The sequence below is a fragment of the Herpailurus yagouaroundi genome, unplaced genomic scaffold, assembly GCF_014898765.1.
Source record: "Herpailurus yagouaroundi ecotype Mexico unplaced genomic scaffold, PumYag 203, whole genome shotgun sequence".
NCBI lineage: Eukaryota > Metazoa > Chordata > Mammalia > Carnivora > Felidae > Herpailurus > Herpailurus yagouaroundi.
The window spans coordinates 16,207,940-16,228,253 of record NW_024412434.1 but is presented as its reverse complement, the minus strand read 5'-3'; the positions used below and the strand labels follow the sequence as shown (position 1 = coordinate 16,228,253).

Genomic DNA, 20,314 nt, shown 5'->3' with positions numbered 1-20,314 from the left:
TCCTGTTTTTGGTTACAGATAATTTTTCATTATCACATGTATGGAAATGGCATTGGGGCACTCACCTTGAGCCAGGTGTCCATCTCAAACCAAACGAAGGTCCTACTTAACCTCACTGTAGAACAGGGCAATTTCTGGCAGCGGAAAGAAATATCACTGTCTGGCGATGAGGACTTCCAACTCAAATTTGAAGGTAGAGTTGGGGAAGGACACCGTGGTGATATTGCCCTGGATGACATTGTGCTTACAAAGAGTTGTCTGCCATCCCATTGGTCCATGAAAGAAGAACCAGCAGCACCTCTCCCAACAGGTAAGTTTTAAGTTGTGACTGTTTGGTATTTTCACAGAATAGAAGGTGGGAAGGAAGGAAAGAAGTGGAAAAGAAATGATATAAACACCTAGTGATTCGTTGCTTTCATAAAGAACAAAATCTTTCTGAATCTAACAAAAAAAATCTTTCAAGCTCAGACTCATCACACTGTCTTCCAGGCTTTCTCCAAGCCTCAGTATGTTGACCAGTGTCTGAGTTCTCTGTTGAGTCAGCTGCATCTTAGATCCGTGAAATAAGAGAAATCTCCTTTGTTTGTTGTACGATTCAGAATTCAATCCTTAACAAATATCAATTTACTCAATAAAATATAAGAACATCAAGAACAGAGTTATTCGATTTTAATTGGGCATTACTATGGACGGACCTTTTACTTTATCCTTTTTAGACCAGTGGACATTGCGATTTGAATGGTTGAGTTTACATATTTAAATAGTTTAAGGGATTGAATATGCTCCTAAAGTCTTTTAAACTAAAATATCTTGTGGTAATTTGCTTAAAGAATTATATTAAAATATTAAATATTAAATTATTTTATTTAATAATCTATATATATATAAATATAATATATATATTTTTAAATAATTTTATTTAATAATTTTTATTTAATAATATTAAAATATTAAAACATTAAAATGATGTTCAATATACACATATACACAATATACACACATAGTGACAGCATTGTAAGCAGTGGAAATAACAAGCACCATTAATCCATATGATATATTAGAGGGATGGAATGAAAACAAATATGGTATATATATTAAAATGACAAGACAGAAAATTTTGTCAATTGATACGACATATTAATAGTTAAACCATTAGTTTCGTGTAGATACCAAAAGTGCCATTCCTTTGGTATATAAATTTTATCTCTTATAATGGGTAAAAAACAGTAGTGCTTTAAAAAGAATGAATGTTTGTTCTGGCTTTTAGCATGGCAGATGAAATAAGGAACATTGTGTTTCTTCCTTGACTTCTCCATTCATGCCAAAGGGAATATTTTAATTTGGTTGAGAGAGCATTCCCCAGTAGACAACTAGTTGAACAGTTTTCGCCTGACCTGTTTCTAGCAATATGTGGAATACTATAGAGAAAAACAAACATATTTCAAGGCTGTTTAGGGATTAGTATCCTTATGTAAATGTAATGCAGGAGCATTTCAGATACATCAGACTTAATGTACTTCCTTGAGAAAAGCTTTACTTTCCATTCTCTGTTGACTCTTTGGATGGCAGGTGTATCAACTTGGGTATAGATCCAAAAAAACAAAACAAAAAAAACCTATCATATAGGCTCTGAGTAGTGAGGGAGCAAGTTTTACATTGAATTGCTTCCAACTTTAATGAACAAATGAAATGGAATGCATGAGGAACAAATCAATCTTGTTGGGAATATCAGATTCTTAAATTTGTGAAATCTCCAATAAAATTTATTTTAAAAAATTTCCAAAGGAAAATTTTAAAATATCTATAAACTGGTATAAAATATATATTGATTATCAAATGAAGGGCACATATTAATAAAGGTAGAGTTCTTTTTATATCATTACAATATTTAAGGTACTATATTAAATTTTTTTGAAGAATGGAAAATAAAAAGAATGTCTGCTTTTAAGACCAACTCAGTATTATGGTGAGGGAGAATACGAGTAACACCTCAAATAACTCTAATATGTGGTATGATATAATTAAATGCCAGGAGAAATACGTAAAACTTTACGAGGGTGCAAAGCAAATGAAGAAAACACCCAGCTGAGGACATCGGATGTGAGATTTATTTATAGGGCATGCAGGAGTTTGGAACCATACCTGGGGCTTATTTGAAGGAAAGACTCCTTCGTTTTGCGGGATAGGGGTGCCAAGTGTGAGCACAGTGGAACAAATAACCAATGTGGGGAGGAATAAGGGCATGAGACAGATCAGAGATGGTGACACACAGGCTGCCAAGGTGGCCTGTGAGTGGGTGATTCGGTTGAAGCAGGAACCTAGTAGCGCTGAGATAATACTACAAAGGAAGCAGGGAGCTAAACTGGGACCGCGTTGAATATTAGTTTGTTTTAGTTTCTTCCCCAAATGATCATACATTGAAAATGTATTGACTGCTTGGGAAACAAATAAAAAAGAAAGAAGGAAGGAAGGAAGAAAAGAAAGGGAGAGAGAGCAAAGAAAACAGTACAAGGTAAAAAGGAGGCACAGTATTCATTTATACAAAATATGATCATTGGTAGAAATGGCTGCAGTAGAAAGACCCCAAGAGGAAAAAAACAAAAACAAAAACAAAAAAACAAAACCCAGAGGTCTTTATACTATTATGAGCGCTCAAGTATATGCTTTCTCTTGGTAAAAGTGAAAAGCGAAAGTTTGCTTAGACTTGAACTGTGTAGTGATTCTGACAAACTATGACTTCATCATGAATTTAGAGGACTCTATTGGAGTCACTGATGATTTTATTTTTATTTATTTATTTATTTTTTAATTTTCATTTATTTAGCAAATAGTTATACAGTTTTTGTCTCTCTCTTTGTGTAGGTTTTGGGGGGTGGAGGAGGGTGATATCCTGAACACATCACTGATATCATGAATGTCTAATGGAAGTATAAAAAGGGTCACAAATGTAAGCCACGTATGTAAGTTTGCATTTTCTGGAAGTTATATTTTTAAAAGTGAAAATAATTTTAATATATTTTCATTACTTCAGTATATCAAAAATATCATTTTAATATAAAACAAGACAAATATATTAATGAGATATTTTGCATTCTTGTTTTCATATTAAGTCTTTAACTCCCATGTACGTTTTACACTCACAGCACACCTCATTTGGGATTAGTTACATTTCAGTTGCTCAATATACACTTAGGGTAATGGCCACCCTAGTGGACAGTACAGGAGGTGAAGTGAATATCCTAGGGCACTTTCGGGTCTGTTCCTGACAATGGGGTTCCATTAGTTAGGTTACCATTTGTAAATTCCCAAGAATTGCAGTTGTGTTATTATTTAAATAGAAGCACAAATAGGTACCTCAAGACCACGGGTGCCATGTTCAAATGCACTAGATGCTAATCTCCGACTCCCTTCTTACTAGCTGTGTATTGTACAACTTTTCTGAGACTGAGTCTCCTCATCCGTAAAGCAGAGAGAATATTACTTACAACTTAGGCCCTTGAGAATAAAGAGGTCACTGCCTATGGTAATTTGCCTAGTCTCATGTCTGATACAGGGTGGATGTTTATTCAATAAAGTCAACTAATTTTATATGATTCTTTATTTTGGGTGTCTTTGTCAGTATTCCTTAGGTGCTATAGATATTTGAGAGTAAGTCTCCATATTTGCACTTTATTAAGAACATGTTTCTACCATTGGTTTTGACAAAATTGTTTTTCTTGCATAGAGCACAAGCATCTAATTTTTTTATTGCATTGTTATCATTCAATCTTATCAGTTATTGACAGCCTCTCTAATTAGGTATTTTCAATGTGTCATGGAAAATGTGTGTGTATGTGTGTATCTTTGAAATACTTAATGGTTGTTAATTACTCTTTACTGCAAAAACACTTGGAATTTGCACAGATAGAAAAAGGGTAAATGGCATTATGTCCCACAGACAGTGGCTACATCCATTAGACTTTTGGAGATGACTCTTGTTCACCTCCTTTTCATCTGTATTCATGTGTGTGGGCTAATAACTCCATCAAGGATAGCTTAAAATAGGGAAGACAAGAGGAGGCAAACATAAATATTTAGGAAGACATAATTGAACTGAATCTGCTATCAGTGATTCTAACTAGTCAAGTAAGACCCAAGGCTTTATTAGCAAAAGTCATATTAAATTATTATTAAGTCTCTGGAAGTTATATTTAAGAGCTTATTATGATAGCAGTTTTCTTAATTGCTAAATGATAATGGATAAAAATAATTGTTTAATGAATTTTAGTAAGAAAAAGGCAACCAAGATCCCTCTTCTAAATGTCCACATGCAAACTTAGCCATTGCCATATTCTCTGTATTGGCAGATATATACTAAAAATTCCAAGCATAATGAAGGCAGAGACCAGGTGTGTGTGTGTGTGTGTGTGTGTGTGTGTGTGTGTGCGCGCGCGCACGTGTGTGCGTGTGCATGTATGTTTTAAATCCCCACAGTTATTTCCAAATATGAGTTATACAACAAATACATTTTGGGATATCACATGCTAATCAACTTTTGCTTTAAAAAATGTATGCAAGGCAATGAGGACTAAATGGATTAGCTCCTCTTTGAGGTCACTCATTTCCCTGAAATATTTGGCAGTAGTTTAAAGGGCTGCTACCTACTGATGAGAATGCCGGCACAGCAGCTCAGGCAGAGTCTTGAGTTAGGAAAATCCGACTGATTGTGCTTGGCTCTAATTTAGTGAACCCTGTACACAATACTTAGAGCAAAGTGTGTGTGCCTGAGGTTTAATGACATAAACTTGGATCTTTGCAAGGCCAACTACATGTATGATTTCACCTGATCTACTTAACCTCTCTAATTCTTATCTTTCTTGTCTAAAAATGGGACTGGGGCACCTGGGTCGCTCAGTCAGTTGGGCGGCCAACTTCGGCTCAGGTCATGATCTCGCGATCTGTGGGTTCGAGCCCCGCATCAGGCTCTGTGCTGACAGCTCAGAGCCTGGAGCCTGCCTTGGATTCTGCGTAACCCCCTCTCTCTGCTCCTACCCCACTCGTGCGCTGTCTCACTCTGTCTCTCAAAAATAAATGTTTAAAAAAATTTAAAAATGGGACTATTGGAATCTACTTATGAGTGATTTGAAAAATAGTTAAGATAATTATATAATGCATTTTAAATAATACTTGGCAAACAGTTGGTGTTCGGCAAATATCATTTCTTTTTTTTTCTGTTAATCCTCTTCCCTGCTAGAGAGACTATGAAATTTAACTCTGCATACATTGAAATTTATTGAGAGCATATTGCCTACTTGCTATTTTCTCTCCATCATGTTCTACTTTTTGCTCAAAACAAGGGTTCATACCTCCTCTTCCCTTCTCATTTCCTTCAAGGAAATTGCTCTCACAAAAGCCCCAAATATCTAATTGCTGAGTTTTCTGATTTAATTTTATTATTCATAGTAAGCAATGGAGAGGAAAGAAATATTAATGAGAATCACAGAAGTGAATGACTTGGTTGGGTATGATGTGGGGATAGGGAAGAGGAGAGAAGTTCTTTTTGAAATATACAGGCATACTCTCCAGAATACTTTTCAAAGTGAATGTTACATTAGAACACCTCAATTAAAAAACTGGGTTTTTAATACTCAAATTCACAGAATGCTTGTATCTCTTCCTTCTCAGTTTTTGCTATTAGGAGGGGCACTAATATTTACACTGGAAAATATATTTACATCACCCCCAAACCCATTAGAATACTCTTTAAGTAATATATTGTACAGGAAGAGTCTCAGGTTTCATTCCAAATACTATTGGTAGACAAAGATGTTTTCAAAATTTCATGCAGTAGCAATACAGAAGATATTCATCTTGGACATTTTTATGGTTAAGAGAAGGCTATCACAGCAGCAAATGCACCGCAAGCTATTATCTCATTGTATGTTTGTCGCGACTATGTTTTTTCAGTGACTTTCACATGTAGTCATGCTTTGTCCAATTTGGACAGTGAATGCCCCTGGAAATTGAGAAAGTATTGAAGAAATTTGTGGAGAGAAAAACAAAGCAAGTGAAAGAGATTATGATAGAAGAGAAGAGAAATTATAATACAACAGTTTGACTAAGGAGAGCTGGCTTTGAAGAGGTAGACCAAAAAATTTAAATACATAAAACAGAGAACTCTTAGAATTTCTCATTGATTGATTCACTTCTAAGTTTGTTCATATAACATGTAATGTTAGTCTCAGAAGGACAAAAATGAAGGCTCAGAAGACCAGCTAATCAAACTGATAGACATTGCTGGCTCAAATGAATTTATGGCTCTCAAAACACAGTAATAAATACAATACCTTCATTGGTGTTTCACTGTGTTTCATTTGCATTTTTAGAACTTAGTTGTAGATGGATGGGTTTATGTGTATTGCATTGTGATTTTTCCCTCTGAATAATGGAGAATTAGCTATGGATATAGCATTTTTAAACCCATTATCTGCATTGTAGGAACATATTACTAGCATTGTGCATGAAGGGGCTATGCTTAGCTTGTTTCCAGTGGGACACAGTGATGGATACAGTTAGCCCGCGCTTGGACTTGTGAGTTCAAATTTGAGCAGTCAGGGAGGGACTGGGCCTTTTCAAGTTTAAAAGTTCTGCTTTATTTTGTGCCATGTAGGTCTTTTGAAAAAAATATCTGTCTTCATGGATGTAACAACTAATAGTGTAACTAACTCCATCGCCTCCCCTTTCTTCTTTAATACAATTAATTTTTCTGGAACCCTTCTTTTTTCTATATTCCAGGAAAAACAAAACTTTTCTGATTATGGCAGCTAGGTGTCTGCGTGGCCTTCCACTTTCTCATGTCCCACATTTCTCTACTGCTGGCGATAGACTCTATTTTATAAATGTTCCTTCTTCCAACCTCACAGGTTATACAGCAGATATTGTACAAAATTCAATACAACTTGTGTAAAGAACCTCTCTGGAAATGCTAGCCAATATGTTTAGAATACTTGAAATCAGCTTGGGATATATCATAACATAGTAAGCAGGTTTATAAATATTTATTCATCAGCTTCTTCCATGTTACTTATACCACGTATCAGTTTTCAATTCATGACATCAATACTTCTTACAAAATTATAGAATGTGTTAGTAGAAATTAGTAATGTTATATATTGCAAATAATATTGCATGTTTGCTAATATTGGCATTGTATTAATTTAAATTTTCTCTTTAGGGGTAGTTGGCTGGCTCAGTTAAGCATCCAACTCTTAATTTCAGCTCAGAGCATGATCTCAAGGTCATGAGAGTGAGCCCTGCTTCAGGCTTTGTGTTGGGTACAGAGCCTACTTGGGATTCTCTCTCCTTCTCTCTCTGCCCCTCCCCTGTTCACATGCATGTACATGCACATTCTCTCTTAAAATAAATAAATATTTAAAAAATAAAAAGAACACCTTTTCTTTAGTTGTTAGGGCAACCAATGAATATTTAATTTTTTAAAATGTTTATGTTTGAGAGAGAGACACACACACACAGAGCATGACCGGGTGGAGTTGCAGAGACAGGCAGACCCAGAATCCAAAGCAGGCTCCAGACTCTGAGCTGTCAGCACATGAGCCTGACGCAGGACTCAAACCCACGAACTGTGAGATCATGACCTAAGCTGAAGCTGGACACAACTGACTGAGCTACCCAGGTGCCCTGAGATAACCAATGAATTTTTTATTGAAAATTTATTCTTTCATAAAGGTTTATTGCACTATATTTTTACACAAATTAACTATATAAAAGTAAGTGCTGCTGTGAAAATAAGGTGTTATTTTTTTATTGAATCACCCAAGATTGGAGGTGTGCTAGTCTGCTATTATTCTGAAATAGACATTTTTTTCTGTTTCTTATAGTAATAAAACTCTCAATATTTAGTTAGACACATAGCATTTCTCTGTTGTAATAAATGGAAAAACATGTTATTACCATGGATTGAAAGAGTTAATAGTATATTATGGTTTCATGGTAAAGGTATTTAATATTTTTATGCTGATGACACTAATGTTTTTGTAAGTGGTATCTTTTTGAAATTTCATTTTTAGTTTTCCATTGGTGTACGGACAAGCAATTAATGTTTTATAACATTAACCTTGTATATGGCAAGGGTAAGTACATTTATTTAGGTGATTTTTAATTTTTCTCAGTAATGTTTTGAAGTTTCTATACATTTTAAATATTTTTTAAATGCCAAAGCAAGAATCTCATTATTTTTTTTTGTTGACATACGCTGTCATATCAGTTGCAAGTGTACAACATAGTGATTCAACAATTCTGTGCATTACTCAGTGATGATGACTAAACATAGTCACTCTCTGCTGCCATACAATGTTATTACAATATTATTGACAATATTTCCTGTCCTGTACTTTTGACCTCCTTATTTATTTTATAAGTGGAAGTTTGCACCTCTTAATTCTCTGTGGCTATCTTGCCCATCATGCCACTCACCTCTGGCAACACCCAGTTCTCTGTATTTAAGTGTGTTTGTTTTTGTTTGTTCATTTGTTTTGTTTTTTAAATTCCACATATAAGTGAAATAATTTGGTATTTGTCTTTCTCTGTCTGACTTATTTCACATAACATAACATCCTTGGGTCCATCCATGTGGTTGCAAATGACAAAATTTCATTCTTTTTTATGACTAAGTAATATTCCATTTGTGTGTGTGTGTGTGTGTGTGTGTGTGTGTGTGTGTGTGCGTGCGTCTGTGCACTCATGTGTATTTGTATCTCACATCTTCTTTATCCATTCAGCTATTGATGGGCACTTGAGTTGTTCCATATCTTGGCTTTTGTAAATAATGCTGCAATAAACATAAGTGTGCATATATCCTTCCAAATTAGTGCTTTTGTTTTCTTTGGGTAAATACACAGTAGTGGTATTTCTGGATCATATGCTATTTCTATTTTTACTCCTTTGATAGACTTCCACAGTGTTTTCCATAGTGGCTGTCCCAGTTTACATTACCACCAACAATGCATGAGGGTTCACTTTTTCCCCACATTCTTGCCAACACTTGTTATTCCTTGTCTTTTTGACACTATCCCTTCTGACTGGTGTGAGGTGATATCTCATTTTGGTTTTGATTTGCACTTTCTTGATGAATAATGCTGTGAAATATCTTTTCATGAATCTCTTGGCCATCTGTATGTCTTTGGAAAAAATCCCTATTCAGGTTCTCTGCCTTTTTAAAAAAAATTTTTCTTTAATGTTTACTTATTTTTGAGAGACAGAGACAGAATGCGAGTGGGTTAGGGGCAGAGAGAGAGGGAGACACAGAATCCGAAGCAGGCTCCAGGCTCCAAGCTGTCAGCCCAGAGCCCGATTGGGGCTCGAATTCACTAGTTGTGAGATCATGACCTGAGCGGAAGTCAGACACTCAACCAACTGAGCTACCCAGGTGCCCCAGTTCTCTGCCTTTTTTTAAATCATATTTTTTTGGCTATTGAATTGTATAAGTTCTTTATATATTTTGGCTATTAATCCATATTGGATATAAAGTTTGCAAATATTTTCTAAAATTCCATAAGTTGCTTTTTTGTTTGTTGATGGTATCATTTGCTGTGCAAAAGCTTTTTATTTTGGTGTAGTTCCAATAGTTTTTATTTTTTTCCTTTGTTTACCTTTCCAAAGGAAACAATTATAAAGATGTTGCTAAGGCTGTTGTCCAAGAGATTACTGCCTACGTTTTCTTTTATGAGTTTGATGGTTTCAGGTCATACATTTAGGTGTGTTTGTTTTTGTGTATGGTATAAGAAGGAGAGCCAGTTTCAATCTTTTTCTTGTAACTGTCCAGTTTTCCAACATCATTTATTGAAGAGAATGTTTTCCCCCCATTCTGTATTCCTGCCTCCTTTGTCATAGATTAATGTACCATATATATGTGGCTTTATTTCTGGGCTCTCTCTTATGTTACATTGATCTTTGGGTCTCTTTTGTGTCAATTCTTTAATGTTTTGATTAATATAACTTTGTAGTATTTCTTGAAATCTGGGACTCTGACACCTTCATTTTTGTTCTCCCCCCCCCCCCCCCCCACCAAGATTGCTTTAGCTGTTTGGGGTCTTTTGTGGCTCCATATAAATTAAAAAATTTTTAAGTATTTATTTAGTTTTTGAGACAGAGAGAGATGGAACATGCGTGGGGGAAGGGGAAGAGAGAGAGAGAGACACAGAATCCTTAGCAGACTCCAGGCTCTAAACTGTCAGCACAGAGCCTGATGCGGGGCTTGAACTCACAAACAAACTGTGAGATCATGATCTGAGCCCAAGTCAGACACTCAACTGACTGAGCCACCGAGGTACCCTTCTATATAAATTTTAGCATTATTTTTTTAGTTCTGTAAAAAATGCTATTGGTATTTTGATAAGGATTGCATTGAATCTGTAGATTGCTTTGGATGATATGGACATTGTAACAATATTAATTCTTCCAGTCGATGAGCATGGTATATCTTTCCATTTGTATGTGTCATCTTCAGTTTCTTTTATCAGCATCTTATTGTTTTCAGAGTATTGGTCTTTCATCTCCTTGGTTAAATTTATTCCTAGGTATTTTCTTCTTTTTGATTCAATTGTAAATGAGATTTTCTTAATTTCTTTTTCTCCTACTTTATTTCCAGTTTTAGAAACATGACAGATTTCTTTATGTTAATTTTGTATTTTGCTTTGTATTTAACTCTACTAAATTCAGAGGTTTTTTGTGAAATGATTAGCCACACACACACACACACACACACACACACACAAACATACACACACACGCATATGTATACACACACAGATATATATAGTTTGGCATCTGCACATAGTGATAGTTTTACTTTTCCTTACAAATTTGGATCTTTTGTTTCTTTTTCTTGTCTGATAGCTGTGGCTAGGACTTCTGGTAGTATTGAATAAAAGTGGTGAGATGGGACATCCTTGTCTTCTTCCTGATCTTAGAGCAAAAGTTCTCAGGTTTTCATCATTGAATGTGGGGTTTTCATATATGGACTTTATTAAGTTCAGGTATGCTTTCTCTAAACCCAAGTTGCTGGGAGTTTTTATCATGAATGTATATTGTATTTTGTCAAGTATTTTTTCTGCGTTTATTGAGATAATCATATGTTTTTGTCCTTTATTTTGTTAATGCAATGTATCACATTGATTGATTTGATAATATTGAATCACTCTTGTATACTCGGAATAAATCCTACTTGATCATGGTGAATCATTCTTTCAATGTATTGTTGAATTTAGTTTTGCTGCATTTGTTAGATGCTGCATATTATGATGTTTATCTGCACATTGGCTTGTCTCTAGTTATACTTAGAAGATCTCTAGTTTTCCACATGTCACCAACAAAGATGTTCTATGATTTCTGTGTTGGTAATTGGCTTCTTGGGAAGTCATTTCTGGAGTCATTCCTGGGGGACCACACAACAGATAACTCCTTTAACTATTTCAATAATTTTTAATATTTATAATTCTTTCTATAAAATCACCTTCTGTTTAAAGTATTTGCAGTAATTTATCTTATCCGCCTTTAAATCCTGATTGATCAAGCATTTGGTACCAAAGGTTTTATTTTATTGTTTTGATCACCTGTGGTATGAATTTTCTAACTGTGCCATTCTGATTCTGATAATATGGACTAGTTTGCTTACAAATAGAATTATAGCATATGATGGGAAATGTTGGAAAAAGATACTTAAGTTTAAAAAAAAGAGCATAGGGGAAGAAGGGAAAACCATTTTTATACGAGAAAATAAGAAAGGATTGGACACTAGAAATCACTGGTTTTCGGATGAAGTGTTAGGAAATGATGAAAATCGAGAATGGAATTAACTAAAGACTGTGTTCTGTGAACCTTGCACAGGTAGCACTTTATACTGTATTTGTTGAATTAGTACTGAAATAATTTGAAGTGTAGTACCCAATAAACCAGTTTATAATGATTATTTCATTTCTTGTTAAATGATCAGTGATAGTGATATCATTACATAATTCTCAAAAATATGCTTTTGTAACTTACGTATGTTCCTTTGCATTAACAGTTTGGTTTTTAAGAACCCTACAAAAGAACACTACATTTATGATCTCTTAAGTAATGTATGTGTTTGTGTTTTTTTGTAAACTTGATCCTGATTGAAATATTTATATTATAATCAAATTTAGAAATCATAACACTATCAGCATATTATCTTGGTTATCAAAGTAAAATTAAACTATTCTTTTTGTTTGAGCCCCCAAAATATATTCTAGTTAAATAAAAACTAAGAACGGTCATATGATAAGCTGTTTGAATGGTTGAGTGTAAGTGAAACAACAGAGATTATGTTTCTCTTGGAAGAAAAATATAATTATGTGAAATCAAATATATTTCACGACCCAATGAACTTAATATGTTGGGAAATTTCAGCCTCATTTGAACTGCCAATTGGCTCTACTCTACTTATGTAGTAATGGAGAGATGCAGTTTAAAATACTTTAACTTTTAACTATAGTCCAACAAAATGTCCTGTATTCAATTTAGGATTTTTCCACATGAGCCATTTATTTTATTTTGTGGAAAGAATACTGAAAATTAGGATATCTGAGGGCTATTATTTTAACTATATTTGGAATTTCCAGTGAACATTATCTGCTTTAACAGACATATGGATAGACAACCAAAATAAAATTACTTAATCAGAATATTATTTGAAATACCACATTTGCTAATATAAAATTGTATGCCAGAATGCCTTTTCTATCTTTGAAACCTTTTCATCTAAAAAATGTTTTCAGAAAGAAGCTGTAACAGTTTTAGATCCAGACTTCTTGTTCATTTATTCCTATTTACATCTCTGATATTGTTTTCTGAGATTATTTTCTTGTTTCCTAAAATATATCTGTAAGAAGTCCCTTTAATGATGGTCTTTTGATAATAAATTCTAATTTGATTAAATGCTTTAATTTCAACATATTGTTTGAAAGATAGTTTCATTGGGCATACAGGTTTAGTTTGGCTATTATTTTCTGTTAAATATTTTTAATGAACATTTCCCACGGTATTTTGGCTTCTATTGTTGAGATTAAGAAATCAGCTGTAATCTAATTGCTATTCCTTCATATGTAACGTTTCTTTCCCTTTATGTTCTTAAGATTTTCTCTTTTTTTCTGGTATTCCACTAAATTGTGTGAATTCAGGTAGTTCTCTTATTTATCCTGCTTGAGATTCATTGAACTTTCTGAACCTGGGGATTGATGTGCTTTGTAAATTCTTAAACATTCTAAGCTATTATGTCTTTGAATATTGCTTTCCCCCATTCAGTCTTTTCTTTCTAGATCTCTGGAAACTTATTTTGGGTCTTTTCATCTCTTTTTCCTTTTAAAAAATGAAGTACAATTTAGATAAAGTGAAATGTACACATTTTAGTATATAATGCAATGAATTTGGACAAATGCATACCTGTATAGCCCAAACCACATCAAAATATGGAACATTTCCATCACCCCAGACATTTCCTTGTTCTCCTCATTAATATTGTCCCCTAAAAAAATACTTCCCCTATCCCGCCAGTCAGAGACAACCAATGCTCTGATGTTTATCACTATATATTATATTTTTCTGTCATGAGTTTTGCATCAATGGTATATCTGGCTCCTTTTTCTCAGAATAGTTTTTAATGTTTGTTTATTCATTATGAGGGAGAGAGAGGGAGAGGGAGAGAGAGATTGTGAACAGGGGAGGCACAGAGGGGCAAGGAGAGAGAGAATCCCAAGTAGGCTCCTCGCTATCAGCACAGAGCCCAGTGCAGGGCTTGATCCCACAAACACGTGAGATCATGACCTGAGCTGAAGTCAAGAGCCAGACACCCAACCAGCTGAGCCACCTAAGGATTCCTCAGCATAGATTTTTGAAATTTATATTGTCAAGTGTATTCCTAATTTGTTTATTTTTATCAACGAATAGTATTCTATTATGTGAATATATTATTTTTTTAATGTTTATTTTTGAGAGAGAGAGAGACAGACAGACAGAGCACGAATGGAGGAGGGGCAGAGAGAGAGAGGGAGACACAGAATCTGAAGCAGGCTCCAGGCTCTGATTTGTCAGCACAGGGCCTGAAGTGGGGCTCGAACCCATAAGCCGTGAGATCAAGACCTGAGCCGAAGTTGGACACTTAACCGACTGAGCCCCCCAGGCGCCCCTGTGTGAATATATTTTTATGCGCTCATTATGTTGATGAACACATGGGTTGTTTCAGATTATTGAATACTGTGCATTAAGCTGCTGTTGAAATTTGTGTATACATCATTTTGTCGACATGTGATTTCTCCTTGTAAATACCTGGGGCTGCAATTGCTTGGTCATAGGACAGATGTATGTCTCATTTTATAAGAAACAAGAAAAAAAGTAATGATTATATTATTTTATAATCCCAACAGCAGTGTATGAGATTGCAAGTTGCTCCTTATCCTCACCAATATTTGGTTTGTTTGTTTTTTTAATCTTAGCAGTTCTAGAGGATATGAAGTGATGTTTCATTGTGTTTTCAGTTTACTTTAACCTGATGGTTTTTACCTGTGCTTATTGATCCTCTGTATATATTCCTCTATAGAATGTCTATGTATTTTTTTATCCACTTGTATGTTTAATACTGAGATATATATAATATATATACACATGTATGTATATAATATGCATATATATTATATACCTATATTATATATATGTATATATATATATCAATTTTTTCTTAGTGTCCTACTTTACTGGTATCCAATTTCTTTAATGAGGAATGTCCAATTTATCAATTTCTTCTATAATGGTTCATACTTTCGGCCTTAGGAAGGAAACTTTCCTCACCCAAGGTCACAGAGATATTCTTCTATATTTTCTCATATATTTTAGGACTTTAGCTTTTATATTTAGGTCTCTGATTTATCATAAATTAATGTCATGTATGTGTTCCAGAGTCATTTATTGAAATGACTTTTATTTACCTATTGATTGCCTGAAAGCCTTTGTCAAAAATTAATTAATCATATAAGTGTAGAACTAAAACTGGCACTTTATTCTCTCCCATTGGTCTATTTGTCTACTCTTACCACTTATTCTACATCTTGTATATTTTTATCTTAATGTTAGAGTCTACTGGAATATTGGTTGTGATAGCATTATACCTGTCAATTAGGGGAGGTTTGATATATGAATAATACTAAGTCTTTCCATCCAGGGGCATGACCTATCTCCAATTATTCAGATATTCTTTCATTTCTCTCAGTACTACTTTCTAGTTTAATTGTATAGGTCTTGTCCTTGTGTAAAAAAGTTCTCTCTAACTTTTTAATGCTATTGTTGGTGGTACTGTTTTATTTTACAGAGGTTCATTGTTAGTATATTTGACTTTGTATGATGAGTTTATATCTATGGCTTTGCAAAATTCACATGTTAATTCTTTAGTCACCTTTCATAAATTCTTTAGGACTTAAAACCATTGAACATGATAAAAGACAGTGTTATTCTTCCATTGCAAGCTTTGAAAGCTTTATTTATTTATTTTTCTTGCTGGCCAGAATGGATATCCAAGACAACAGCAAAATAAGTGGAAGGCAGATACATTTTGCCTTGCTTCGCATTTTAGGGGGAAGCAGTCTGCCTTTTTCCCTTAGGGATGATGTTAGCTGTACATTTTTAAAGTAGAGTCCTTTTTAGTTTGAAAAAGTTTCTTAGTGTTCCTGATCTTCTGAGAGATTTAATCATGATCGGATAGTAAATTTTGTCAACTGTTCTTTCTGGATTTATGAAGAAAATTGTGTGCTGCTTCTCCTTTAATATCTGTATTTCATTAACTGATTTTTAAAGCTTGAACAAGCCTTGCATTCTTAGATTGAACCTCACTTGATTAGAGTGTGCTGTCCTGTCTACATTTTAGATTTTAGTTGATAAGTTTCTTTGGAGATTTTGCATATATATTAATGAAAAGCATTGTTCTGTAACTTTCTTATTTTGTACATTGTCTCCATTTATCTCATCTTTTATAGTCCATATATCACATTCCTTTATATATTTCTATATCCTCTCCTGTAATTTTATTGCATGTTTTCAGGCAATTTAAAAACTCCTTCTCTCCCCCCCCCCCCACTTGGCACATAATTGGAACTCAATAATTATTTTCTTTAAAAAATTTTTTTATGTTTATTTATTTTGAGAGAGAGACAGAGCACAAATGGGGGAGGGGTAGAGAGAGAGGGAGACACAGAATCCGAAGCAGGCTCCAGGCTCTAGGCTGTCAGCACAGAGCCCGATGTGGGTCTCCAACCCACAACCCGTGAAATCATGACCTGAGCCAAAGTCAGATGCTTAACCGAGTAAACCATCCAGGCACCCTTCAATAATTATTTTCTAAATGAATTAATGAGAAAGGCAAAGGGAATTCCCACAGATGTGGGTATGGAGTTGGTTCACAAGGCAGTCAGCCAAGATTGGGTCAGGAGGAGGCATAAACTTCAGAAGCAATATCTTCAAGAAAACATATAAGTGAAGAATTAAATCATAGATTTGACTATATTCAGAGGAGATTGTATCTCTATTTTACCATCAAGTGAAAGAGAAATAGGGAATATTTGAGTACAGGGAAAGTAATAATTGTATAAATTAAGTGTAATAAACTTAAATATATATGTGGTTAAGTCAAGGACAATATGTATATATTTTCAATAATAATGAACACCGAAAATAAACTTAACCAAAAATTATAAAAACCTTTGAATATATGAGTATATGTGTTGGAGAAAAGAGTAGTGTAAGACTTATGTCCTTATTTCCCAAAGGACAAAAGCAATAGATTATACCTAAAATTAAAAAAATCAAAGATTAGCATAAATATTCTATTTATAGCCATGCAGAAAATACCAGACAAAATAGATAAAAAAACTGAAAATGAATTGGTCTAAAGTAATAGTGATAGACTTAGTGTGGAAGGAGACATGAGTTATCTGACATAGTATTCAACTTTTAAAACTCCATACATGTATTATTTTAATAAAAAACAAAAATTGATTCAAAGTAAATTTTATCTGGATAAGAAGGTTATATATAATGAAGATAAAACTTGTCTAGTTTAGAAAAAGTCATCAGGTTTCTTAAGACTGGGATTGTCAATCAGACAGTGTATTTTTCCTTGTCATTATAGTGTTCATAAATAATCTAAGATCATTTAATGATGCAGAAATCAATATTCTTGTGAATTAAAGTCCTCTGGCCAAATGAATATTTTCAAGTGGTCTTTTAAAGATTAAATTTCTTAGAAAATGTGAATTTACACTCTTTGGAAAAAAAGTAAGCCATTGCTAAAACATATGCTATTTCAGTAGAACATGAAGATAAAAGTTCATCTCATTTTTGTTTACTGAAGGTTTCTTTTGCATTTTAGTAAATACTAAATACAAAAAGAAAGAAAGAGGATGATAATGTAAAGCATGAAGGAACCATTTCTATAAAACTTCTTAAGGAAATGTGTTCTTATAAGTTTCTTACTTTTTAATTGAAGTATAATTGACATACATTATGTTAGTTTCAGGTGTAAAACATCAGGTTTGACATTGGTATATATTGAAAATTTATCAGCACAATGTCTCTTCAGCCTCTGCCACCATACAAAATTATAACTTTTTTCTTGTGATAACTTTTAAGATTTATTTTCTTAGCAACTTTTAAATATTACTGACTTTAATCACCTTGCTGTATATTGTATCCTTATGACTTATTTATTTTATCACTGGACATTTGTGTCTCTTCATCCCTTTCAACCATTTTACCCACCCCCTCCAACCTCCTTTCTCTCTGGCAGCTGCCAATCTATTCTCTATGAGTTTTGTTTGGTTTAGTTGTATTTGTTTATTTGTATTGCCTTTTAGATTCCATACATAAGTGAAATCATATGTTATTTGTCTTTCTGTGTTTGGTTTATTTCACTTTGCATAACATTCTCAAGGTCCATCCATGTTGGGAGAAATGACAAGATTTCATTCTTTTTTATGACTGAGTAGTACTTCATTGTATATATACACCACATCTTTTTTATCCATTCATCTATAAATAGACAGGTTGTTTCCATATCTTGGCTATTCTAAATAATTCTGTGATGAACATAGGGGTGCATATACCTTTTTTGACTTAGTATTGTGATTTCTTTGGATAAATACCCCAAAGTGGAATTTCTGCACTGTGGCAGTTGTTTTTAATTTTAAGGAGCGTCCATAACATTTTCCATAGCTTCTGTACCAATTTACATTCTCACCAATAATGCATGAATGTTTCTTTTTCCCCATGCCTGCACCAACACTTAGTTATTCCTTGTCTTTTTTGAAAATAGGCATTCTTACAAGTATGATGATATCTCATTATGGATTTGATTTGCATTTCCCTGATGGTTAGTAATGTTGAGCATCTTTTCATGTGCCTGTTGGTCATCTGTATGTCTTTGGAAAGATGTCTATTAAGACATCTGCTCATTTTTTAATTGGATTGTTTGTTTTTGTGTTGTTCAGCTATATAATTTCTTTGTATATTTTGGATATTAACCCCTTATTTGGATATATGATTTGCAAATATCTTCTCCCATTCATTAGGTTGCTTTTCGGTTTGTTGATGGTTTTCTTCACTTTGCAGAAACTGTTTAGTTTGATGTAGTCCCATATGTTTATTATCTTTACTTTTGTTGTCATTGCCTTTGGAGTCAGGTAACAAAAAATGTATATTTATCACCAAGGGCAGAGCCAAGGAGTTTACCCTCTATAGGTTTTTTCTTTTCTTTTCTTTTTTAATGTTTATTTATTTTTGAGAGAGAGAAAGCAGAATATGAGCGGGGGTGGGGGGCAGAGAGAGGGAGACACAGAACTCAAAGCAGGCTCCAGGCTCTGAGCTGTCAGCACAGAACCCGACGCGGGGCTCGAAATCATGAACTGTGAGGTCATGAGCTGAGCCAAAGTTGGACACTTAACTGACTGAGCCACCCAGGCGCCCCATCTATAGGTTTTTCTAATAGTTTTATGGTTTCTGGTCTTACATTCAAGTCTCTAATTCATTTCGAGTTAGTTTTTCTGTTTGATGTAAGATAGTGGTCCAGTTTCATTCTTTTGCATTGGCATCCAGTTTTTCCAGCACCATTTGTTGAAAAGACTGTCTTTTCCCCATTGTGTATTCTTGCCTATGTGTCACAAATTGTCTCTGTCTGCTTGTGTTCATTCTGGACTCTCTGCTCTATTGTTCTATGTGTTTTATGCCTCTACCATACTGTATTGATTACTATAGTTTTGTGATATAGTTAGAAATTAGAGAGCACAATGACTTCATCTTTGTTCTTTCTCAAGATTGCTTTGGCTACTGAGGATTTTTTTTGTGTGTTTCTATACGTAGTTTAAGATTGTTCTATTGTGTGAAAAATGTCATAGGGATTGCATTGAATCTGTGTATTGCTTTGGGTAATATGGACATTTTTACAATATATTCTCCGAATCCATAAGCATAGAATAATCTTCCATTTATGTGTCTTATTCAGTTTATTTCATCAGTGTCTTATAGTTTTCAGAATATAGGTCTTTCAGTCCTTGATTAAGTTTGTTCCCAGGCATTTTATTCTTTTTGAAGCAATTGTAAATGGGGTTATTTTCTTAATTTCTCTTTTTGATAGTTTTTGTTAGTTTATGCTGTGTTTTTATATAAACACAGCATATTTTTGTATATTAATCTTGTACCCTGAAACTTTTCTGAATTCATGTATTCTAACAGGTTTTTTTTTTTTGTTTTGTTTTGTTGTGTTGTGTTGTGTTGTGGAGTCTTCTTTCCTTTCCAGCTTGGTCTTAATTTCTTTTCCTTGCCTAATTGCTCTGGCCGAGACTTCAAATACTATGTTGAATGAAAGTGGGAAGAGTGGAGGTCCTTGTGTTGTTCTTTGTCTTAATCGAAAAGCTTTCAGCTTTTCACTGTTGAGCATGATTTTATTGTGGAGTGTCATGTATAACCTTTATTACATTGAGATATGTTTCCTCTATACCCACCTCACTGAGAGTTTCTGTCCTAAATGAGGTTAACATTTTATCAAATGCTTTTTTCTGTATTTATTGAGATGATCACATGATTTTTGGCCTTTAATTTGCTGATGTGCTGTATCACATTGTTTGATTTACAGATGTTGAAACATCCTTACATCTATATAAGTCGTATTTCATGATGATGTATGATCCTTTTAGTGTACTGTTGAGTTCAGTTTGCTGAAGGATGTATGATCCTTTTAGTGTACTGTTGATTTCAGTTTGCT

General features: G+C 34.0%; 1 protein-coding gene across 1 annotated transcript in view; it reads left to right on the top strand.

Annotated features, from left to right (window-relative positions):
• Positions 1–20,314, top strand: part of MALRD1 (MAM and LDL receptor class A domain containing 1) — a 747,899-nt gene that overhangs the window by 322,683 nt on the left and 404,902 nt on the right. The window contains exon 23 of the mRNA XM_040451270.1: positions 19–310. Within this exon, the coding sequence (XP_040307204.1) occupies positions 19–310 (292 nt within the window). The remainder of the gene's footprint in view (positions 1–18; positions 311–20,314) is intronic.